The sequence below is a fragment of the Felis catus genome, chromosome C1 (genome assembly GCF_018350175.1).
Source record: "Felis catus isolate Fca126 chromosome C1, F.catus_Fca126_mat1.0, whole genome shotgun sequence".
Classification (NCBI taxonomy): Eukaryota; Metazoa; Chordata; class Mammalia; order Carnivora; family Felidae; genus Felis; species Felis catus.
Window position 1 is genome coordinate 159,642,639 of NC_058375.1, and position 26,962 is coordinate 159,669,600.

The following is a 26,962-nucleotide window of genomic DNA, read 5'->3' on the forward strand; positions in this document are numbered from 1 at the left end:
TTGAATTAGTGTTTGTTGAGGAAATAAACAAATACAAATTGCTTTGGCCTAAATGTGTATCCGCTATCATTATAAATCTATATCACATGGAATAGAGGTTGTTTTTTAGTATTACACTTAAATATTTCTGTATTAGCTCATTTTCTTTTAATGATTTATCTTCTGATTTTAAAAATCCTTTATCTAAAAAGCAATTTTCAAGTTTACTATGAAAATATAAGTATCATTTCATTCCAAAGCAAATAATAGAGATATAAAGTCTATAACACCTTTATCTAAGGCTTAAACTGAAAAGAAGATTCTAATTAAGATAAAGAAATGTTCACAGATTAAAAAAACTAAATCTAAGTATGTTGTTTGTATTCCACTTGACCCTTGAGGTTATTTTTTTATTGTTTTAAAATAAAACTCAACCACTACTTGTTACAGAGATATTTAATATAAAGTAAAAATTAGATGACAAATAGAACATTTAAAAATAAATTTAAATGAAGATCAGCCTTCCTAGAATTTTGGAGATCTTTAGAAAATAGGACACACTAAACAGACTGTCTTAATTTAACTGAAACTAATGCACTTAATACAGCTTCAGTCACAAATATTCCTTATTTCAATGAAAAAAAGAAAGGTAATAGTCTAGGGAATTAAATAATTGAAGACTCATTATAAAGACATGAAATAGATTAAAAACTTCTGGAACGATACTCAAATCACAGTTGTCTTAATTTAGTCATATGAAGTACAGTAAGGAACTGGCTGTAGAAAATGTTTGGGAGTATGAAAAAATTCAAATTCATTTCTAGCACAGAACATAGAAAGTGGCAACCTTTTCCTTTCATATTACTAACATTTGCTGTCTTAAAACTTGCCATTAATTTGATTCTTACACATGCAGGAAACTACTAAACACTTGGTAGGCTGGTGGATTTTTAAATATCTGATAAAACCATGAAATGCCTATTAGGATACCAGCTGAAAAATTGTTTTAACTTTTATTTGAAATTGTGGTAAGGGGATACTATTTCAAAAGTGAATTTACAGAAACTAAATCCTACTGAATCAATAAATATATAATTATGAGACCCAACTAGATTGTTGACACATAGTTACATGTGCTTAATATTTTTTGTTAATCTTCAGAGGTTTATCCAATGGCAGTAACCAAGATCACAAAATACTTATTAAAGAAGGTAAAATGTCTATGCGTGTCAGTTAAGTAAACTTTTTTATCCTCTATAAAACAAGACAAATATGTCCCATAAAATCTTACAATACAAAAAGCACAGGCAAGCTGCATTTGGTTTGAATTATAAAGTTTACAGGAAAAAACAAAATGATGCCAGAAGCACTAAAAAAAAAAAAAAAAAAAAAAAAAAGCTAGATCCTATGTATTTAAGAGGAAATGTCAAGGGAAGGAATTATAACCAAGTCTTACATACAGATAAATATAAATCCTCTATAGTCAGTGAAATATATTTACAGCTCCCATATTCTAATTTACTATTTATTCCACAGTATCTTGGACCTTAAGCCAAAGTGACATACTTCTGGGGGGGAAGATAATTCTGCAACTCTTATAAATAATTTCTCTTAAACCCCACTGAACAAAGGATATATACTGTTATGGACTAAAGGTTTGTGTCCCCCCCCCAAAATTCCTATGTTTAAGCCCTAAACCCCAATGTGATGGTATCTGGAGATGGAGGCTTTGGGAAGTAATTAGAATTAGATTAGGTCATGAAGGTGGGTCCCACATGATGGGATTAGTGGCTTTATAAGGAGAAAGGGAGAGACATCTATCCTCCCCATCCTGTCCCCTCTTTGTGAGAGCAGAGAATAAGACAGGTGAGGACTTGAGAAGACAGCCATCTAAAACCAGGAAGAGATAGATCCTCACAAGAAACTGAACCTGCTGGACCCTAATCTTGGATTTCCAGCTTCTAGAACTGTGAGAAAAATTTTAAGACACCCAGTCTATGGTATTTTGTCATTACAGCCCAAGCAGATTAATACACATACTTTTGGGCAAATGTTAGGGCAATACTACCTAGTACCCTTTCCTTATATAAAGAGGCAAGACCCAATTTTGGTATGGCCCCAGGGTACAACAGTCTAGAATACAGTAGTCTCATCAACTAACTTCTATTTAGTGCACATCATTTCCAAATATAAATAATTTATATTTAGTGCAGATCTATCCTACAGACTACACTCTCCTTGCTTGAGATCAACATTAATCTCTGGGCCATCCTCAGAATTAATCATTTTCAGAGGGTTCAGGAGAAGCAAGTATGACCCAGGCTCACAACTAACCTGAGTTCATTACAGAACAGAATCCTCAAACCATGGCAAAACTAGGCAAGCTTACTAAAATATAAGAGAGATAATCCAACCAGATAGCTCATGCTTAATAAGAATACCAAGTAAAAATTCCGGAGTCATCTACTAGCTGAGCAGTTATCTAGAAGATACAAAGAAATAGCATCTCTGGAAAGGAACTGGTCTCTGTAGGCAATTATGGTATAGAAGGGACATGGGTAAGAAGAGACTGTTTTAGAGAGAGAGGTAGATTTGGTGATCACATACAGTTTTAAAAGGACATGGCTCCTTTCTGTTGAAACAGAAAGCTGTAGCAATGGACAATTTAACAGTATTTCTACAGCTATTTTAACAGTATCTTAAAATAAGCTCTTAATATTCTGAATTAAAAACCAAGTCATACAAGTATACAACAACAGATCTCAATATTGCCTTACTGTTTAAGTAACCTGTGAAACACACCTTCCAAAATTTATAGCTTTTAAATTTTTACGTGGAGGGTAAATTTCACAGCAACTCAACCAAAAACGTTTGTCTCTCAGCAGAAGTTTGACATAGAAATGCTTTCTATTTGTAATCAAAGTCTTTTCTTGCAACTTAATGTCCTCTTGGCTCAACACTCTAAGCCAAAAGTCAGTCACGGTACTAGACAATCTCTGCAAAATGCCAGGTGAAAACTGCTAGGTGAAATTCTGAGCATTTCCCATAAGGGCAATTTTTAAAAGAGCAATTACTGAAAGGTGGGGTATGTAGGCATTAAAGCTATAAAGCTTTAAGAGTTATAAAATGCATTATCACAGGTATAACTGATACATTTCCTGAAAAAATTAAACACCTGAGTTTATATTTCTTTAACAAATCTTGAATATGTTACATGTTATACACACAAAAAACCTCTTTTCGAAGTGCTGCTTTTCTATAAAGGAAGATAAGATAGAAAGGATTTTAATGTATCATTCTCAACTTGCCTATATTCCAAGCGGGTTGGTAAAAAAGAAATTCTGCATAGTGTATTATGAAGATTGTAGGAGAGAAAAAAGCATATCACTTCCAACAGTCTATTCAACAGCACTATAAACGTTGCTTGGTCTAGGAAAACAAGTTCAGAATGAGGTTTCAAAAAGTTTAACTCCAAATTCATTTCAGTAATATGAACAAATATTAATCCCTCAAAAGTTAGTATCTGCAGGTCCTCAAATTTTTAATGTCATAAACTATGTCATTCTAAAAGTTTATCACCAAGAAAGGGAAAGGAGAAATTAACAAAAGGCACTATCAAAAGCTAATGGAAAGAAAGGGCAGTGCAGAAAAAAGAATTAAGAAGAAAATCATTACCAGTTTACTTCAACTTTATCCCTATTGTGTGTTCCCAGATTATGTCTATTACATGCTTTCAAATATCCTACCTATGGATGTGAGAGATATGAACCATTGGAAATACGAACCAACCAACCAACCAAAAAACCATGCAGATAAAGCAAATCTGAATTTATAGAGATTGGTTTTGAAACTATTGCCCATAATCCTATTTTTGCTTGAGTATATTGTATAGATGGAGGACTGGGGTAGGAGGAGAAGGGACAAAAAATTACGAAATTCCTTGGGGAGTGGAAGGTTTCTTTCCTAACTACATAAATCCCGTCACTCCTATTCCCAATCACGGAGCTGGCTATTACTGATGGGAGAATACTCTATCTCCCTCAGGTGTATTTCACTGCCTTACATAATTATTTTAGAACCTTAATGTTTTCCTTTCTCTGCACTTCATTTCCTTGTTTTTTAAGGGGACGGTGTGGGGGTATGGCGATTGGGGTGGTTTTTTATTCTCTCTTCAAATGCATAAATACATACATTAAAACCCCTGAGAATAACTGTTGAAATAGGCAGGGTTTGATTCCATTAGTTCCTCCATTCTATTTAAACAAAACAAAATAAAACCCTTCCCAGAAGCAAATAAATATAACAATTCAACTGATCGGCAAAATTTAAATATTTAGTACATTTCTTAAGAAAGCAATTACAGCTGCTGTATTAGGCTAGGAGTGAAACTCCTTGATGTTCAACACAAACCAAAGTGCTGACAGCATGCCACAGCATGTATAGGCACCATGCCCTACTACAACACATCGTAGCCCTTCTCCCCACTGCAGGCTTCCTTTTAACCTTTTTCAGGATATGGGTGGATTCATACCTCTAGCTCATTTTATTGTAAGAATACAGTATTATATATAACAGAAAATTTGTGTTAGTTGACTGCTTATGTTATTGGTAAAGCTTCTGGTTAACAGTAGGCTATTAGTATAGTTAGGTTTTGGGGAGGCAAAAGTTATATGCAGATTTTTGTGCACATGGGGGTAAAGGGGGATCGGTGCCCATAACCCCTGCATTGTTCAAGGGTCTATCGTAAATGGCATGGAGTTATAGTTCTCATTGGGAAGGGCCAGTGGTCAAGCAATTGTTTTTCTTTTTTTTGTGAAACAGTGATCTTTAGACTGAATTTACAAATCTGAATTAAACTCTGCTCTGACCATTTGCTAACATGACTTCTAAAATTCTTTCCAAAATTAAAAAGATTCCATTGCTTATAAAACAACTGGATTAATATTAAACATTACAGAAGCAAAACACATTTCACCTCTAAAGTTTCATTTTGGTAACTGAACATCTACTACCAAGTTAAGATAAATGACTGCAAATGTGGAAACACAGGGCAAGGAATGTTTATGGTTTCATAGTAAGCGCAAGAGATAAAATACGAACACTGGGAGTTCTCCTATTGACAGCCAGTTCATGATCTCTCGGCACGGTCACAGTCATCTGTTATAGACTACCACTTGTTCTTAAAAGGGAAGCAGTAGTAAGGACAAAATGTCAAGTTTAGAAATCTAACACTCCTCTTGGCACTTTTCTTGCCCACACATGCCAAGAAGTCAAGAACCTCATGACATTCTTCATGGGCTTAATCATGACTTTTTCTACTATAGTGCATTTTCATCAGACTTCCACTTAAAACTACTGCCTGTATATACAAGTAGCCTCTTATGTTCTAGAGAAATATAATGTACAATGTGGTTGGCTTTAATTGAGAGAAGAATTCCCAAGAGATTTCTTCTAGTCATGGCCATGAATATAAAGGGGAACACACAGATTTAGAAATTAAGTCCTCTAGAATTATACTGTTTTTTTCATATTTTTATTCAAACCTAAGGTGACAAGAAATGTCACGTATGCAAATTTATTCTTTGTGGTTATACTAAGGATTTGATAAATCAGATGACAATGGTATTCTAGAAAGACCAAAGGAGATATCAAACTTCAAGAATATTTGGGGGTCAATTCACCTAAAACCAATGCCCTGTATTCTCCACTGTTCAAAAGGCTTGTAGACAATCCATTGTCTTCCATTTCAACTAGATGCATGGTCCACTGTGAAGGAGTGAGAAAAGAGCTGTGTGCTTGTTCTTGACCTGTAAAGATTTCATCATGGAAGATTAATACTGATGCTGCTGCTGCCTGTCACTGGTTGTTTCTCTTTGCAGGTGCCAATATCGGTCAGAGAACAGGATTTCAATGGCAGAGTTGTTGCTATACTGTTATCTCTTCAGAACGGAGGCACAAGGAGAGATGAATGCCACATCGCAAGGAGCAAAAGAGAGAGAGAGAAAGAAATGGTGTCAGGTGGCATGTTGGATGTGATTTTTGTTTTAGTAGAGATTGAGATGACTGCAAATTGTTTAGCTGATTCCTTCGGTCTGCAAAGATACATTTGTGTTGGTGCTGAGAATTCTTGACTAAGCCTGTTTCAAATTACAAATTGGTTATATTTTTCAAAATAAACTTCCAGCACTTATATTCAGGGCTTATAAATCTCTCTCTCTCTCTCTCTCTCTCTCTCTCTCTCTCTCACTCTCACTCTTACTCTCCCTCTCACACACACAACCCAAAACACATACATTAAGGCCAATCCCTACTAACATTATTTAATATTCCATACTGAGATGTCAAATTTCCTATATGTATTATTTTCTTTAGTTAATCAAGTATTTTAAATATAGAAGAGGACAAAACTTAAAGACTAAAAAATAAAGAGCAACATATGCATGCTGTTCACATCACAAACTTAAGTAACAGCAGGGGCAAGACATAGCTATTAGTTCTAATAACCTTCAAATTTCTTATTTCCTCATCATTTTGGGATGCCATGATGGGTAACTAGGATCATTTAAATAACAGTATGACTACAGAGAGAATCTATTACAAGGATGATGGTTTTTCAGGGATTTTTAAAAAATATATTTGTGTTAGGGGCACCTGGGTGGCTCAGTCGATTAAGCATCTGGTTCTTGATTTTCGCTCAGGTCATGATTTCACAGTTCGTGAGTTCAAGCCCTGCATTGGGCTCTGTGCTGACAGGGCAGAGCCTGCTTAGGATTCTCTCTCCCTCCCTCTCCAACCTTCCCCTACTCACTTTCTCTCTAAAAAAATAAACTAAAAAAAAAAACAAAAATATATATATATTTGTGTTAATTTAGTAACAACCCTAGAAAAGCATATCCATGTAGTTTTCTTCAATTCCAGAATTATCTGAATACAAACAACAATCTAGCAAAACTCCTCAAATCAAAAAGATAAACTGCTTTCCCATAACTAGGATTTATCAAAGACTGGTATCAAAACAGGATTAACCATAAAAGCTAACTGACATACAGTCTGTTAGTTTCCTTAAATCCATATTCCACATGTGGTACAGGTACATAAAATGGGACAGTTAGTAGTCTTGCTTCAAAGAACCAACTTCTTAAAGATAGTAAATTATTCCTATTGCAACTACTAGCTTTCAGTAAGTGATAACTGGGTAAATTTGCACATAATTACTACCAGTGAAAGGTCATTTTTTAAAAACTGTTTTGGGTATAATTTGCATAGTCTCCATGTATTTTATTATATAGTTCTTTTCTGTTAAATCCTTAAGCTACATAAAAGGTAAGATTATGTTAGAGTATTTATACTTTTTATTAAAAATGTGCTTTTCAGTTGACCTTTAAAAATAAATTTAGAGTGGAAAGCAAATGTATCAGCTAATAAGAAATACTGTAGCTGATATAATCATCACTAACATTACCCAAGGAAAGTAATACGTGAGGGAAAGAGTATCTGTGGATGAAAAACTATACTGCTCTCCTTTATCTGCAATGAAAATGAAGCATGTGGGGCGCCTGGGTGGCGCAGTCGGTTGGGCGTCCGACTTCAGCCAGGTCACGATCTCGTGGTCCGTGAGTTCGAGCCCCGCGTCAGGCTCTGGGCTGATGGCTCGGAGCCTGGAGCCTGTTTCCGATTCTGTGTCTCCCTCTCTCTCTGCCCCTCCCCCGTTCATGCTCTGTCTCTCTCTGTCCCAAAAATAAGAAAATGAAGCATGTATCTGAAAAAACAAAAAGCCAACATCAGCACTATTCTAAGACAGATGCAAAGAGAGCTACAAGTGAATTAATTCTTCTGAATACAAAGAATCAACTTGCTATCCTAACTACAACAAAAAAATTGTAGGAATAAGTGTATAGGTATTGCCATTGAAATGGGAGTGGAAAAAGGTTCATGTTTGGCTTTGCCAGTTACTAGCTTTTATTAATTTCTACAAAACATAGAAGATCCTGGCATTCAAAAAGTTAACATTAATGTTCACTCTAGAATGGTTAAAACTTCAAAATCCATCAAGTGTAGTTATCATGTAGTTCTTCTGAAATGGGGATACGAATCATGCCTGTATCAGGCAGAGTGTGGAAATAAGTCACTTAGTGAATGAGTAAGCAATGATTTCATAAAGTGAGAAAAACTGAAAATATTGAAGAATTCTTGATATATATTTAAAAAAAGTGTGCTGCACAGCAATTTTCCTAATCTCAGAAGAAAAAACTAATAAGCCCCTAAGCCCCAGAAATATCTATTTGTTAGCCATGGACTTACTTTTGGAGACTTCTGCTTACCTTTCATTCCTTACTCTATCACTTTCACAGCTTTGGATTTATTATATTTCTAACCCCACAGAACAGCACAGAATGTGAACTGAACTTTATGATTTATTCAATGGTAAATATACTTTTTCATATTTCAGTTTACCTATTCAATTATTATGATGATCTTTACAAAATACAATGCACATCATAAATTATTCCTTTCAAAAAAAAGTAAGTAGGTCTTCTAGTCCCGTATGTCCAAATAACATGGGCCTCCTCAATAAAATAAGTTTCTCTTCCGGTGCCCACAAATTTAATCTAGTAATTTGACTGAACTTTAAGAGCCTGCTTCGGCTTAAAGACAGAATGAAAGCAAGAGTATGTCAGGCTCTAAATCTAAACCGTAAGCTGGCATACTACAGGTTAATTCCTGTGCAGGTTACAAGGATCTCAAATATACACAGATCAGATCCAGCCTATGGTAGAAACCATATGGTAGTTACAACTTGGGTACAGTTCATGTCAGCTTAATAAACCCAGGAGCGAAGGGAACTGCTAAAACAGAGGTCATAACATCTTTTCTCTTAACGGAAGCTTGTTCTCTGTGTATTAGAAGTGTCCAATCCACTTTTTTAGAAAACAGAATGACCTCTTTTGATGGCCTATTTTCCAGTTGTGCTTTGGAATGCCAAATAACTTATTTTTAAAACATGTGACTTAATGCTTATTATTTAATTGTGCAACTCAAAATTCATATCCAAGTGGTAAGCAGGCAACTCTTGTTGACTTGTGCTCTAAGATGACACTACTTACTCAATTCTGTTCTCTGTATGTACTACCAACAACTTTCTTTATAAATGCATTCATACATTCTTCTCACCCAAAATAGCCTCTTAGAAGAAAATGCGAGAATTCAAGACATGAAAGCATATTTCAGCATTAGTAGTTTATCCACTCTCCCAAAATATTCCATGTTGTTGGTCAAAGAAAAGTACTGTTGTAAAATGGCTAAGATATAAAGTTAGAAATCTAGAGCCGCTCAGTAAATATGATAAAAGCTGAAAAAATAAAGCAGGAAAATGATTACGGAGGGGACAGTTATTAGAAAGAATGAGTTGGGGCGCCTGGGTGGCGCAGTCGGTTAAGCGTCCGACTTCAGCCAGGTCACGATCTCGCGGTCCGTGAGTTTGAGCCCCGCGTCGGGCTCTGGGCTGATGGCTCGGAGCCTGGAGCCTGTTTCCGATTCTGTGTCTCCCTCTCTCTCTGCCCCTCCCCTGTTCACGCTCTGTCTCTCTCTGTCCCAAAAATAAATAAATGTCGAAAAAAAAAAAAATTAAAAAAAAAAAAAAAAAAAAAGAAAGAATGAGTAATACAAAACATGGAGAAGTCAAACACAGGGAAAGAGGCTAATATGGAGGTTAGAAGAGAAAGGGTAGTATTTTACAACAGTTTGCAACTACTTAGATAGTGTCTAGATGTGTAAGTATACCTCCCTTAAGAATACTTACAGAAGTGTTTCAGAGAAACCAAATATTTTCAAAGTACCAGGAAAGCTTTAAAGTCAACCAAACACAACCAACCAAGACCAAAACCAACCCTTCTCTGAAGCTTTTCAAAAAGCAAAGTATTTTTTGTAATACAAATAGCCGATTCCTAATATAACTGCTTTGTAATTTCAGATTTTATGTAACACGTTTTCATAAAATAAGATACACATGTACAGTCTCATTATTAGAAAGAGTAACTTAAAATGAACTATTTTATTATATGTAAAAATAATACCCCTCCAGTTAAAGTGTTCCATTATCATGAAAGGCTGGTTTGAAAATAATTGATAAATCTTTATAGGGGACATCGAGCATAGGTCTCTATGAATTCATTATGACAACTGCTTAGGTGGGCACACAATACTTATACTAATTCTGTATTACAAAATCCCCCAACAGTCTCATTACAACTCCATCTGTTACAGAGAATAGACTGAAGTTGTCTACTGTAACCCAAAGAGCAGGAAAAATAGTCAATAATTACAACAGAAGAAAATACACTTTAAGAAGAAAAAAAAAAAAAAAAGACCAGAATAAATCATTTCACAATTTACTGTTAAAGTATTTGGGGTTGAAACTTTTCTGAGTAGGGGCATAGACAGATCCAGCATAGTTAAAAATGCTAATGCAAATTACACATATATGTGGACACATTTATGTATCTTTTTCTAGTCTCTGTAATTAAATGGCAGGGGTCTGAAAGCAGGTTGATGGCCTTCCAAAAACAAAACAGTACATAGTATGATGGCAGCTGCTACCAGAATGGGTTTCTCTGTCCTACCTCACAGGAAGACAACTTCACAGAAGCTATCTTCGATTAGTTCACTAACTCACTTTTAGCAATTATTCAGCCTATTAAAAAAAATATGTAAATGATGTGACAAGCAAAAAGCAGAATTAAAAAATTTGGTCAAAGAAAAAGAATTTTACATCTGTCATTAAGTTCATTTTGAGTGGGAAAATCTATTATTTATTTGAAATAGTTTGAACTAAAAAACTGTAAAAACAATGAACTGATTACAATTTCGTAGTTTACAAATCAGTACAAAGCTATACATTTAAAAAATTTTACTATAATAACACGTAGCAACATTTTAATAAATTATATCACTTTATACTATTATTGATTAAGGCTCTTCTAAATTTGCCAATGTACATATTTTAGTTGAAACATTTACTCAAGCATTTGATAGCTTAAAAGTTAAGCCAAAGAACCAAGTTTGTTATTAATTTATAATTATTTCAGTTTATTATAAATGGACACAAACAATATGGAAATTTACATTTCATCTTAAAAATGAAGCATTTTTACAAAAATAGTACTTAAACACAGTAATCTTAAGACCCTGAAAGTCTGGCCAGGAGTCACTTCTCCACTACAGGGACATGGTATTATCAGCATCTCAATGTTTGTAAGCTGCCACAAGGTAAAAGGCATGTTATTTTAACATATTCAACTTAAAAGGACAACTTTAATGCCCCTCTTTTTTTTGTCTGAGCTTTGGGTATTTTCTCTCTAAGCTGACTTCTCCAACGAGAGACTTACAGTAACAACTCTCCATGACCTCTGATAACAAACTAAAATTCCAGCATATGCTTCACATACCTTTTTGAGATGTCCTAGTCTAAGTTTGAAAATTTCTTCCTGTTCATGATATTCTGCCAAAGTCAACCTGTCAAAAATGAAATTGTAATTCTAGATATTAAGATGAATACTTATTACTTCTTATTAATAACCAGCAAAAGAAGATTAATGTTTCTCAAAATGCTAAAATGTTGACAACTTTCAGTCCAGAATATAAGCCAGAAGTCCTTTAAAATATTCTTCAGAATATTTCTAACACTTATAGATGGAGCACCTAATTGATAAATTCTGCAACTATTTAATGAGTGCTATGTATCAGGTGATGTTCTAGAATTTCAATCCTAAGGATACAATGGAAAAGACATTTTCTCCTTTCATTTTAGTTTGAACTTACACTCTATAGTGGGGATAAGGAGGCAGAAAACAACTTAAAAAAGAAATAAAATAATCCCAAATAGCAGTAAATACTATGAAGAAAACAAAAAGGGTGGTTGATAATGACTGACTATATTACACTATTTGCAGTGAGTATTAGGGAGGCGGTCTTGACCTAAAAGTCAAAAAGAAAACTACAAGAGAACCTGGGGGAATATGTCCTAGATACAGGACAAGTGCAAGTGCAAGGATGCTAACATGGACACAGGGTGGCATACTGTAAGAAGAGAAAAAAAAAAAAAAAAAGTAAGCATCAAAACAGTCAAAGAGGCTGTGAGAAGTAGGAGAGGTAAGCAGGGGCCAGCTTACAATGGACTTCCAGACCAAGGAATGAATTTCATTTTATTCTAAGAGCATTAGAAAATTACTGCACAGTCCATCCAGTTGAGTACTGGTTTAAAAAAAAAAAAAAAAAGAAAAAACTAAGACATTTTTCTATTTTCTGCTTCCATGTGTTAGTGAGAAAAAAGAATGCTAAAACTATAGTCAAAGCATCAAATTCTTAATAAAATATAAATAGACATAAGAATTTAAATCCTGAAAAGTACTTTATGGTTATTTTATTGTTAATTTCAAACATTCCTATAGAACACTGAAAAATAACTAGCTTATTATGTAGGTCTATAGTAAGACATACATATTATAAAATTTCCTAAGGAAAAATGATTCTGTTTTCTGATAAAGTAAAAGAAGAAAAACCACTCTACAATAAAACAACTTCCATTTCATACCCCAAAACTGAAAGAATTGCTTTTATCCATCATACTCAGGGCCCGTTCGTTTACTTATGTGTTCTGGGGGTACTTGGTGAAGCTCCTAACCTAGGTATGATTTATTCATGTTTTTCATTCAGGCCCCTCAGCAACATTTAATATAAATGCTACTCTCCTTTAGCTAGATGTTAGTTAAATTTACTAATTCTAAAGAAAGGGCATTCGAAGGAAACAAACAAAACCCTCCAAGAAATTCAGTTAGTATCCCACTAGAAATATCTTAAGAGTGAAAAAATAAACATTTAAAATTAAATCAGTCTTAGGTTAACACAACTGCTGGATTTTGTTATACCAAATATAACAACAGTGGATAGTTGCAGCAGATGCTTAAAGCAAATTTAGAGAAATAAGTGTTGCAGTGTGAATACAGATGGATTGAAAGAGGGAGAAGAGGGAAAGGTGATGTTAAAGGAAAAGGATTTGGAAACAAAAATTGGTAAAAATCTCTACTAATCCAATAAAGAAAAGCTGTAAGAATTTTTGGTGAATGGTTTTTGGATAGGCATATATACCACCAGTGAAAATTTGGTACAATTTGAATTTCCCATAATTTTTGAAACTGTTTTCTACAAAGAAGTTTGGCTCTTATGCAAACTTGCAAAGCCTTTACATGTACAAATGGCTGAGAATTTCTGTAATTTGGAGGTAAGGATATTTTGTTGTCTTTAGTTGGTGTAGTTTTCAATAGCTACTATTCTTGTGAGTCAATAATGAATTAATCTCAATTAGCTCCACGATGATTTAGTTTGTTGAATACTGTCTGGTTAATCTTATAGCATAATGTAATGCATACTTGCTTTTAAAAGCACTCAGTTCCAGTTGTTAGTATGTTTTGTGTTGTGGTTCAAATCATCCACATCCCCATAGCTAAAGCAAATGCATACAAATACTCCCTCCCCACATTTACTTAGTAATAATTCTTTACTGATTTAAAAACTTGGACCTTAGAGCATTATTTCATAGGTTTCACATTTCATAGGTCTTTATTGTATGTGTTAAACACATACAATTCTCACTAAAGCTTAATGGTAGCTTTCATCAGCAGGAGAATTTAGCTATTTACTTCCTGCATTTTAATGACTACTACTATAACTACTAACTAAGCTTCAAATAAACAGCAAAATACATAAATTTACCACTTTTTCTCTGCTTGGTTTAGATGCATTAATAAGCAAATTCTATAGAAAGCACTAAATACTAGGCTACTGACTTTCTAGACAGTGATTCTTACCACTTTATGATCATGGATATCTAAAAATAATCTAAGGAAATTTATAAACACTCTCTCCAGAAAATATCACATATACATAAATCGGGGGGTTCACAGATCTCCATTTGATAATTCCTATTCCAGGGTCTTGTCTCACTAAATAAAATGCAAAAGAGACATTTCTTACATTTCTTTGCATTTCTCTATCAGGAGGTACTTGACGTATTAGAACTTTTTAGATATCTCTGTTGTCTACTTCCAGTAAGGAAAAATGTTTTTAGATAAAATGTGATTTTAATACATAGAATGAGAAGAGGTAAGCTAGGATAATGTTAATTTTAATGGCTACATAATTATTTTTATGATGTGTTTTTAAAGATCCTAAAAAAATTCACACTCTTAAGCAAGTCTGTTGGTTAGGTTATTTAGCAAATCTTTTATTCACAGATAATGAGAAGATAGAGTCCAACTCCTCCTGTATGAGTCATACCTGATATTATTGCCTGAATGATTAATATTTTATTATGTTCAAATATACGTATATGTGTTTATTTAGGGGCATGCTAAAAGCTCCTAGAGTAGGTTTATATAAAACTTTATTTTAAAAGCCAAGAAATTTAAAATAAGACTTAACTCTTGATAATCTTTCATAATGAGTCTAAATGGATGAGCATTTTCTTAATGTTTTTTTAATTTTTATTTTTGTGACAGCATGAGTGGGGGAGGGGCAGAGAGGCAGGGGACAGAGGATCCGAAGTGGGCTCTGTGACGAAAGCAGCAAGCTCGACACAGGGCTTGAACTCACGAACCAGGAGACCATGACCTGAGCGGAAGTCGGATGCTCAACTGACTGAGCCACCCAGGTGCCCCTAAATGGATGAGAATTTTATTTCTAATTCAAAGAGCTGTTTTACAATAGTTTGATAGAAATGTGAGATGACTGTAATAGAACTAGAACAAATAACAGGAAAAAAGGGAATACTTGATAATCAATTCTTCAAAGACATCCTGTTTAAGAAGGAAATTAACCTTAAGTCTCAAAGTTAAAGAATGCAAGCTATGGTAAAGAAGACTGTTACAGGCATTGAAAAAAAAAAAGGCAAGCCCATTTATTTGCATAATTTAGTAACAGGCTATGAGCCCTGCATTGAGGATTAGATTTTTTTTTTTAATTTTTTTTTAACGTTTATTTATTTTTGAGACAGAGAGAGACAGAGCATGAACGGGGAGGGTCAGAGAGAGGGAGACACAGAATCTGAAACAGGCTCCAGGCTCTGAGCCATCAGCACAGAGCCCGATGCGGGGCTGGAACTCACGGACCATGAGATCATGACCTGAGCCGAAGTCGGACTGAGCCACCCAGGCGCCCCGAGGATTAGATTTTTTAAATGGAGGAAGGTGAGACATGAGACATGAGACTAGTTTGTCTTTTTTTTTTTTTTTAAGTTTATTTATGAGAGGGAGACAGAGAGAACGTGTGCACACAAGTGAGCACGGAGGAAGAGCAGAGAGAGAGGGAGACACAGAATCCCAAGCAGGATCAGTGCCCATGCGAGGCTTGATCCCATGAACCATGAGATCATGACCTAAACCAAATCAAGAGTTGGACACTTAACCAACTGAGCCACCCAGGAACCCCAAGACTAGTCTGCCTTTGAAAAGCCCCCCAAAAAACTAGGAACAGAAGTTCCTCAACATGATACAGGGAATTTATTAAAAACCCACAACTAACATCATACTCAGTGGTGAAAGACTGAAAGCTTCCCCCTTAAGGTGAGGAAGAAGAAAATGATGCTTTCACCACTGCTATTCAATATTGTACTAGAAAGTTCTACCAGAGGAGTTAAGGAAAAAAAACAAAAACGTAACATAATGCATGAGAATTAGAAAAGAAGTAAAACTATCTTTATTTGCAGATGACATAACTCTAGATGTAGAAAATCTTGAAGAACGAACAAGAAAAAAACCACGAGAGCTAATAAATTCAGCAAAGTTGCACGATACAAGATCAACCCACAAAAATAAGTTGTGTTTCTACACATCAGCAACAAACAATCTAAAAAGGATATTAAGAATACATTTCCATTTATAATAGAATCCAAAATAATAAAATACCTAAAAACAAATTTAATGCAGGAAGTGACTTGTACACTAAAAACTAGTAAACAGTGCTAAGGAAATTAATGAAAACGAATTAAATGAAATGACTTCTATGTTCATGGATTAGCAGACTTAACATTGTTAAGAGACAGTCCTCTCCAAAGTGATCCATATATTCAGTATAATCCTGATCAAAATACAAATGGCTCATTTTGCTGAAATAGAAAAGCTAATTCTCAAATTCATACAAAATTGCAAAGGAGGCTCAAATAGAAAAACAATATTGAAAAAGAACCAAGTTATAGGACTCCCACTACCTATTTCAAAACTTTCTACTACTAAGTTATGGTCATTAAAATAGTGTGGTGCTACCATAAAGACAGACATTGACCAAAGGAATAGAACAGAGTGCAGAAATAAACCCAAATATCCATCACCAGTTGATTTCTGACAAGGGTACCGAGACCTTTCAATGGGGGAAAGAATGGTCTCTTCAACAAATGGTGCTGGGACAACTAGATAACCACATGCAAAAGAATGAAGTTGGACTCCTGCCTCACTCTATATAAAAAATTAACCAAAAAGGAATCCATAATTTACATATAAGGACTACTAGAAAACTATCAGAAGACAGCACAGGGGTAAATCTTTATGACCATGGATTTGATACCAAAAGCATGAGCGAAAAACAAAACAATAAACTTAAGCCATAAAAATTAAAATAAAAGGACATTATCAAGAAAGCAAGACAACTTACAGAATGGGAGAAGATATCTACATATCATATATCTGATAAGAGTGTTGTATTCAGAATATATAAAGAACTCTTATAACTCAACAACAAGAAGACAAACAGCTTGATTAAAAACTGAGCAAAAGACCTAGATATCTATATAAAGACCAGCAAGCCCATTAAAAGACATTGAACATAATTAGCCACTCAGGAATATAAATCGAAACCACAATAAGATGACCTTTTATGGACACTAGGATGACTGTAATTTAAAAATGGAAAATAGGGGCACCTGGGTGACTCAGTTGGATAAGCCTCTGATTCTTGATTTAGGCTCAGGTCATGATCTTGGTTTGTGGGCTCGAGCCCTGCATCAGTCTCCTCAATGACAGCATGGAGCCTGTTTGGGATTTTCTCTCTCCCTCTCTCTCTGCTCCTCCCTTGCTCTCTCTCTCCAAAAGAGGGGGGGGAAAAAAAGAGGAAAATAAAAAGTGTTGCCAAAGACGCAAAGAAATAGGAACTCTTGCTTATTGCTGGTGGCAATGTAAAATATTGCAGATGTGGAAAAGTTTAGCAATTCTTCAAGAATTTAAACATAGAATTACCATATAATGCTGCAATTCCACTCCTAGGTATATACTCAAAAGAAATGAAAACATATGTCTACACAGACACTTGTACATAAATGTTTATGTCAACATTACTCATAATAGCCAAAAGGTGGAAACAATCTAAATGTTCATAATAGATGAATGGATAAACAAAGTGCGCATGTACATGCATATACATACCATGGGATACAGTCAGACATAAAAAAGAATGAAGTACTGATACATGCTACAACATGGACACACCCTGAATATATTATGCTAAGTGAAAGCCAGTGAACTCTCCAGAAAAGGCAAACACATAGAGAAAACCGTTACCAGAAAATGAGGGGAGGAACAAAGAGGAATTAATGGGAATTAATGATTATTTAATGGGTATGAGGTATTCCAAGTTAATAAAGTTTTGAAACTAAAAGGGTTGCATACATTGTAAACGCACTTAATGCCACTGAACTGTACACTAAATGGTTAACTGTTATGTGAATTTCACCACAATATTTTTAAAAAAGCATCATTGTGAAAAAGAATGGAGGTGTGTGGGGAAGGATGAAACTAGTCTGCCTCCGAAGAGCCCAAATGTTCTCAATGCAATTAACAGTTGAATTGAGAATAACTTATACCAAGTGCTAATGTGGTATGCAGAATAATGGCCCTCCAACGATGTCTATGTTCTAATCCCTGGGACATGTGAATATGTTAAATTATACAGCAAAGGAGAATTAAGATAGTGAACGAATTGACCTTAAAATAGGGAGTTATTTTGAGAAGAGATGACCGCTTCTTGAGGTTCACAGATTAAGAGGAATTGTGTTTTGGAGTGGATTATACAGATTCTCACCCATACCTGATTTCGATAATGAGATTCAGAACATCTGAGATGATGAAATTTAGATGAGATTTTTGAATGCTGAGTTGATGCTGTAGTGGGGTTGATTCTTTTGGGGATGTTGGAATAGGATGAATATATTTTACATGTAAGATACGAATCTTGGGTCAGAGTAAAGACTGATAGGCAGAATAACTGCTTCCAAAGTTAATACATCCTAATCTTTGGAATTTGTGGACATGTTACCTAACAGGGCAAAAGATTAAATGGGATAAGGTTGCTAATTAGCTGACCTTAACATAAAGTGATTATCCTGGATAATACAGCTATGAGTACACAGAACAAAGACAAAAATTTTTTATCTAAAGGAAACTAGGAAAAGACACAGAAGAGGTAACATCTGGGCTTGATTAAAGAGGAGGAGCAGAAGGAAGCCAGGAAAAAGAAACGGTATATAAGGCCATTGTAGCTCAAGAGCACAGCATGTAGATATGCATGCCCAAAAAAAAAAAAAAAAAAAAAAAAAAAAAAAGAATGTATAGTGTATGTAGATTAAGGAAGTTTTTCTACTGATTCCTAAGAGTTTTAATCAAAGATTAATGCTGAATTCTGTCTGATGTTTTTTGTTTTGGCATCTGTTAAGACTATCATATGATCTTTCCCCTTATATGGAAAATTACACTGATTTTTTTTTTAATGTTAAACCAACCTTACATACCTAAAATAAATCCAACTTGGTCTTGACGAATTAATACATGGAAAAATCACACTGATTTTTTTTTAATGTTAAACCAACCTTGCATACCTAAAATAAACCAAACTTGGTGAAGATAAATGATCATTTTTACATTATTATATGTTGGGTTGCTAATATTTTATTTAAGATTTTTACATTTGGCTTTATAAATGAGATTAGGCTATAACTTTCCTTGTTTGTGTCATCCTTATTAAATTTTGACATCTAGATTATGCTGGTCTCATAAAATAATCTGGAAGTATTTCTGACTTAATTATTCTTTAAAAAAAAGTTTTAAAAAGAGTGGCACTATTTCTTCCTTAAATGGATGTTACAATTCATAAATGAAGTCATCTGTACCTGGAGTTTACAATTCATAAATGAAGTCATCTGTACCTTTTTAATTACAGGTTCAATTTCTTTAATAGTTATAGAACTATTTAGACTTTTGTTTCTTCCAATGTCAACTTTGTTAAGTTAGATTTTTCTAGAAATTAACCCATTTCACAAAAAATTTCAAATTTAAGCCATTTATTTTTTTAATGATTATTTATTTATTTTGAGAGAGAGCAAGCATGAGTGAGGGAGGGGCAGAGAAAGAGGGAGAGAGAGAATCCCAAGCAGGCTCTGCACTGTCAGGGCAGAGCCAGAGTCTCCATCTCAGGAACCATGAGATCATGACCTGAGCTGAAATCAAGGGTCAGATGTTTAACCAACTGAGCCATGCAGGGACCCCTTAAGCCATTTATAATATGTATTTTGTTTTCCTTTAAATATCTGTAGACTCCGTAGTAACATTCCTTTTTTCATTCCTGATAATGGTTGTCTTCTCTCTTTCTCAATTTTATTAGTTTAGCTTTTAGGGGGAAAAAAACACATTTTTTTTGGATTGGTTGATTCTCTGTATTGTATATATTTCCTGTATTGTTAATTTCTGCTCTTATCTTTTCCCCTTTTCTTTGGTTAAGTCTTTGCTCATCTTCTAACTTACTGAAATGGATGCTTAATTTATAAAGTTTGAGTTTTTCTGCTTTTCATATATATGTACATGAAGCTATTAATGTCCCCCAGATACGGTGTCAGATTTATCTCACAAATTTGGCCACGCAGCACTTTCACTATCACTCATCCAAAAATATTTTTCTCATTTCCATTGAAAATTTTTTCAATACCTTTTTTGTTACTGATTTCTCGTTTCATTCCACTGTGATCAGAGGTCATATTCTATGATTCTAATCCTTTAAGTTTCACCCAGGAGTTCTACCAAACATTTAAGGAAGAAACAATGCCCAGTCTTATACAAACTCTTTCAATCTTTTGAAATTTGTTGAAACTTAACTTTATGACCTAACATGGTAAATTCCTATAAAAGTCCGTGCTTAAAAAAGAAAATGACATATTCTGCAGATGTTAGGAGATATTCTGCAAGTGTCAAATTTGTCAATCTCACTGAAATTTTCTATACCTACACTGTTTTTTGTTTTGTTTTTTTAATTTTATCTATATGTTCGGGGCACCTGGGTGGCTTAGTCGGTTAAGCATCCAACTTCAGCTCAGGTCATGATCTCACGGTTTGGGAGTTCGAGCCCTATGTAGGGCTCTGTGCTGACAGCTCAGAGCTTGCAGCCTGCTTCGGATTTTGTGTCCCTTTCTCTCTCTGCTCCTCCCCAACTCGCATTCTGTCTCTCTCTCAAAAATAAATAAACATTAAAATTTTATCTGTATGTTCAATTACTATAAAATGTTGTATGCTGAAATCTATTATGATTTGTGGATCTGTTTTTATCTCCTGAAAGTATAATTTTTTATTTATCTTGAGGTCATATTATTACATGCATGCAAATTTAGAATTACTGTATGTTCCTGGTGATTTGAACTTTATTTATAGTTCTGAAATAACCACTATTTCTTTGTACTTTTTTTGCCTTAAAATTTTACTGAGTCTCATACACAGCATTTACCTGGAATATTTTTGTCTTAACTTAGAGTCCCAATATCTTTTTTTCATCCTCTGGCTACTTTTAAGAATTTTTCCTCTTTGCCTTGTTTCTGAAATTTCATTATGATGTTCCTAGGTGAGTATTTCTTTTTATTCATCCTACTTGGAATTCTTTGGCCTCTATAAATCTATAGATTGATTTTGTTAATCTGTTTTAAAATATTCTCAATTATCTAATCTTCAAATACAGCTTCTGCTCCATTCAAGATGGTTTTTCTATGGTCAGGTGACTTGTCTAGTAAACAAAAACTGAGCAACCCAATAAAAAGAAAAAAAAATGGGTCAGGGATGAGGCAGGATAAATCAAATAAAGACCAAATTTAAGCCCTAATAAATAACAGATGAAATGAAAATAGATTAAAATGCTCCAATGAAAGATTTTTCAGGCATGTTTTTTAAAAAAATCAATTAAATATTTATCAAAGCCAATAAAATGTAAACTACCAAAGGTGAACTTTAATGTACACTGTAAACTCTGGGTGACAATGATGTGTCAATGCAGGTTCATCAACTGTAACAAATGTCCCACTCTAGTGGAGGGTACTGATAGTGGGGAAGGTTATATGTGGGGACAAGGAATAGATGAGAACTCTTCTACTGTCTGCTCAATTTTGCTGTACACTAAAACTGTTCTAAAAATAAATCTTATTTATAAATAAACGTTGAAAAAAAAATTAAAAATAAATCTTATTAAGTCTATTATGTTATTTATAGAAGACAAGTAATCCATTAAATAACTTTATGCTACATAAAATATAATCTTGAGCTAAAATTAAAGCTTTCATGAGAAAACACAGTAACCTCTAAAACTTCATTAATATAAAATATAAGGTAAAATATTACTGTTTACTTTGCAATCATCCTCTGTGAAACATGAAATGCATAAATAAAATCAGGATATTGAAAATATATTTAACATGAGGCCAAATCTTAATTAAAATTAATTACAAAGGTCATTAATTAACCCAAGGGTCATTTACACATCCATAGATAATACTATCTTATGCAAACTACTCTGAATAATACAAGTCTTTATGACTAAAATTAGAAACTACTACCTAAAACACCTGACTGAATCTTGCTGGTAGATAAAAATCCGTAAAGAGCCAGGAACCATGCAAGTACTTTACATTTACATGTATTACCTCATACCATCTTCTCAACATTATGATGTAGGTACTTTTAAAAGTGAAGAAATGTAGGCTCAAAAAATGTAGCTTACAAAAAATAACCACATCTGACCATCTACAGAAGTTAAAGTCCTAACCACTACATAGTAGGTAACTTCTTTTTCTAGATTAACTTCTTGACAGAAAAATAATTAGGGGCACCTGGGTGGTTCAGTCAATTGAGCATCTGACTTCAGCTCGGGTCATGATCTCATAGTTTGTGAGTTTGAGCCCCGCACTGTCAGCACAGAGCCTGGAGCCTACTTCAGGTTTTCTGTCTCTCTCTGGCCCTCCCCCGCTCACACTCGGTCTCTCTCCAAAATAAATGAACATTAAAAAAATTTAAAAAAGAAAAATAATTAAAGATTCAAAGTCTCTATGCTAATTATACCAGATGTTTTACAAACACACTAGATGTTCTAGTTACCACTAAACAGTGATTTAAAAGGAATTTTTAGAAGACAGTTGCAAAGACTTGGGCACCTGGGTGACTGAGTCGGTTGAGCGTCTGACTCTTGATTTTGGCTCAGGTCATTATCTCACGGTTGTCAGACTGAGTCACAAGTCAGGCTCCACACTGACAGTGCAAAGCCTGCTTGAGATTCTCTCTCTCTCTCCCTCTCTCTCTCTCAAAAAAAACCCAAAAAACAAAAAACAAACAAAAAAAGGCAGTTGCAGAGTATAGCCACTAAAATCAAAGTATAATAATATATGAATCAACGTCCTTCTACGGCTTCTTTTCCCCATTTAAAGCTGCATTTGTATAAACATGCAATAAAACTACTATGTAGTATCACTTCATTTGCCATTTCAAGAACACAGAGCAGTATAACTTCAGGGTTAGTTCTCAGTCAACATATACAATAAAGTGTGGTGGAAATGAGATAAGTCTATGATTATTAAACTATAGTTAGGGCTATCAGCACCTTGGAAGACAAGTAGTAAGCAAAACACCTGTAACAAACCAGAAAAATGGTCTACTGAGGAGAAAATGAAATTCAACCCAATGCTTATGTACTGGAATTTAGCATTTACTGACCACTTTCCATATGCCAGGAAACTGTGCTACATATTGGAAATATAGAGCTAAAAACGTGAGATAAATGCTACAGTATATACACAGGCACATATAAAAGGCTATGGGCACCTAATCTGAGGGGAGAGACAATGGGAAGAAAAAATGTCAGAGGTGGCTTCCTATTGAAAGTGGTATGTGAGCCAAGCGTTAAAGGATGGATAGGAAATGAGACAGGTGAAGAAAAGGAAAGAACAAGATGTACGAAGGCACAGAAACAAGAAAGCTCAACCCATTTAGAGAACTAAAAGAGTTTAACGTAAGATGCAGAAGGCAGATATTGGGAGTGAAGTGAAAGAGAAAAATGAGAAAAATAAGAAGGCCTACAAAGAGTCCTTCATGAGGGTGAATTTTATCTTAAAGGCCAGTGAAGGAGGTTAAAGGTGAAACTGACATGAAGAGAATCAATTTTAACAGTAATCTAGGTTAAAAAAAAAAAGAGATGAGGTTCAATACTAAGATAGTGGAAATGATGGACAAATACAAGACGCTACAGAAACAGACACAGAGAATGAGGCAAGGGGAAACATCTACAATATTTCTAGTGTCATTAACTGAGTGAATGGTGATGCTGTGACTGAAGAGACAGAGGGCACTATCACTTTACCTTACAGTGATCATTAACTCCTATTCTTCAGGGATCAAGGAAAAGCTTTTAGGAGGAAATACCTAGCATGGGATTTAAACGATGAACAGAAATTAAAAGAATGGTTTGGAGTTTGAAAGTCGGCAGTGAAGGGTAGGCAACAGTTAACGACAAAAGATGAGGCTAGAGTGGTCAGAAGATGCCAGATCAAGGTGCTCTGAGGCACAAAAACAGACATTCAGATCAATGAAACAGAATAGAGAACCCAGAAATAGACCCACAAAATTATGGCCAACTAATCTTCAACAAAGCAGGAGAGAATATCCAATGGAAAAGTGCTCTGAAGAAGTCCTCTTAGGGCGGTGACGCATCCATCTTAGCCCGGTGGCTCGGGTGGTTAAGCATCCAACTCTCGATTTTGGCTCAGGTCATGATCTCACAGTTTGTGGGATGGAGCCCCACATCAGGCTCCGTGCTGACAGTGTGGGGCCTGTCTGGGATTCTCTCCCTCTGCCCCTCCCCTGTTTATGCTCTCTCTTTCTCAAAATAAATAAATAAACTTAAAAAAATTTTTTTTAAATAGTCATCTTGGGACTTTTGGATTTTATCATTCAGGTAACAGAAAGCTATGTTAGGGTGATAAGGAAGAGAACGAAAGGATCGTATTTTGCAAAAATGATTCTGATTGCAAAATGAAAATGAATTGGATTGCTGGACTAATGCTGAAAGGAGAGGTAGGGGTAAAAAATAACCCAAGTAAGAGATGACTAACCTGAGTTAGAATGGTGTCAGTGGGGACTTGCATAGGTGGATATAATTGAGATCTGGAAGGACTAGTGTCTTACAGGAGTGGGGTTAAAGCTAACACATACTGTATTCTATATAACCACTTTTCTACCCACTACCTTTTATCAAGCAACAAATTTACTGATTTACAAAAAGTTAACCGTTTGCTAAATTAAAAAAAATATCAATAGCTGAACGTTTCAATTCCAATTTACAAAAGCCCTCTGCTGCTCCCCAATCAGGAAAGGCTTGAAGATGGAGGTAGATTTTGAGATGGAATTTGAAAAATTATCACCTATTTTTGATGAAAAATAATAAAGAAAAATAAATGGAATCTTGATTTATAATATTAAGGATGATAATCAAAATTTGGCATGTGAAACTTAGAGAATGGTAATACAATTTACTAACAGAACACAGGAAAAGGCAAGGGGTGTGTATGTGGATGTGTGTGTGTAGACAGAAAGAGACAGACTAGAATAGGAATAACAATAAATGTTTTGTGTTTTTAGTAAATATGGTTTTGAAAAGGCTGCATTAGAGGTTCCTGTGAAGCACTGAAGTACCAATATCAACTATGCAAGGATATGACATTCAAAACTGAGATACAAATATTTAATACTCAAGAGAAAAGTGTACTGGAGATCAAATCTTGGATGTCAGTAGCACATATGTGGTAACTGAAATTCTAAGAGTAGCTAGTTTTCAAGAATATGTAGGGGAGGAAGTAAGATGGCCAAGACAGATCCTTAAAACACCTACATTTTACAAACTGGTAGAGTAAATAATGTCCACAGAAGAGACTGAGAAGATGAGCCAGAAGAGTTAAAATGAAAATTAGGATAACAAGGTATTTCAAAAGAAATAGGCAAGAAAGAGAACTGGGAAAAAATAAGAAGTCAACAATATTCAACGTTGCCAAGTTAAAGACTCAAATGTCTAGGACACTGAGCATCAAAAAGATAATGTTTAAAAGGCAATTTCACTTAAGAAAGGACAAAAGAGAAGTTGAGGCAGAAGAGACTGGCCCAAGTAAGTCTTTTGGGAAACCTGGTTAATAAAGATGACAGAATATGGAGACTAGGGTAGAGATATATAATGGCAGCAGAGTTTTTTGTTTCATTTTGTTTTCTAAAAGGAAGGAATCAGTAAAGAACAAAGTCAACGATGTAAGATAAAGGAGTATCAGATAGAAGAGGTCCCTCATGTAGCCAGGGATGGGAATCAAAGCATAAGTGAAACACGACCTTCCAACAAAGGAGAGAAAGAATACATCCACATAAAAATATCAAATGGGGATGGGTGGGTGTGTATTTTCTACTCATAAACTTAAGTTCCTGCAGAACAGAAAAATTATAGAAATTTGGATGTATCTTTAAGTCAACATTTTAAAAATGGTCTTCTCTGTGGGATGGGATCATGGTCTATATTGTTTTATTATGTTCTTTCATATTTTCCCAATTTTCTATCATAAGCATTTAATGATTTAAAAATGTCTTTGTCCCTTGAACTATAAATTCATCATTAATGCAGAAAATTCAGAAAATAAGTAAAAGCAGGAAGGGAATAAACAATACCTACAACTTACCAACGTATTGCTTTCACAGGTTAAAAAAAATACGTCAGTTATATTACTTAACATTTTCTCAGAAAAAGGAACATTAATGGAAACACTGAATTGAAATAATCAAAACTGATAACTGATTACCATTCAGACATGAAGAAAGAGTGGATTCCAGTTTCCTCTTAGCTACCTAAATCTCTACTTTAAAAGAGGATTAATAAATCTCCACTTACAAAGGCAGAATTCAGATATCTGGAGATTATTAATTTAGTCATAAATTTCAATACTGCCTTCATTCCTGGCCATAACTACTTTTAGTATTTAAGTATTAGTTTAACTACAAATAACATCTATCACAAACATTCATGCTCATTGGCAACAATTAAAAAAAAAAGAGAAGTTAAAATGGAGGCTTACAGTTGTGGTAAATTTGGTCTAACAAAGGGATCATTCTCTGCTCCATTGACTGCTTTGTTTTTCCTTTGTTTTGGTTCAGAATTGGTAGAGGGTGCCTGAGAATTATTAGCTGTGGGAGGTTTGCGCTTGGCTAGAAGTTTCCTTTGCCTTTCAATATCTTCCCTTTGCTGATTCACCCATTCTTGTTGCCTGTATAAAAATAAATGTAAAAAACCGTATTTACTTTTTGTTTACTCTTCACAGTTAAAAGATGAAAATACATTAATAAACATGAAAAAATCATTTAACAAATCATATAACATAAACATAAATTATGGTTCCACCTTTCTGAACTAACTTGTACTCACTTTCTAGGTCTAATTTGAAGCATTCATTTCTAAATTCCCTAAATCCCTTGAACTAGGGAAAGCTGTGTTGCCATATATAATCTCATGGTAGCTTGTAGATCTCCGCTTCCTTCTTTCTAATAAGCATCAATCCTACAGACATTTGATTAGAATGTCTCTAGTTAGACTACATTACTCCATGAGAACAGAGACTGCA

At 34.5% G+C, this 26,962-nt stretch overlaps 1 protein-coding gene across 1 annotated transcript in view; it reads right to left on the reverse strand.

Annotated features, from left to right (window-relative positions):
• The window catches only part of TLK1 (tousled like kinase 1), a 147,060-nt gene that overhangs the window by 20,874 nt on the left and 99,224 nt on the right, over positions 1-26,962 (reverse strand). Inside the window, exons 11-12 of the mRNA XM_011285316.4 lie at positions 26,420-26,608; positions 11,424-11,490 (exon numbers count right to left, since the gene is read on the reverse strand). Coding sequence (XP_011283618.1) covers positions 11,424-11,490; positions 26,420-26,608 — 256 coding nt within the window. The remainder of the gene's footprint in view (positions 1-11,423; positions 11,491-26,419; positions 26,609-26,962) is intronic.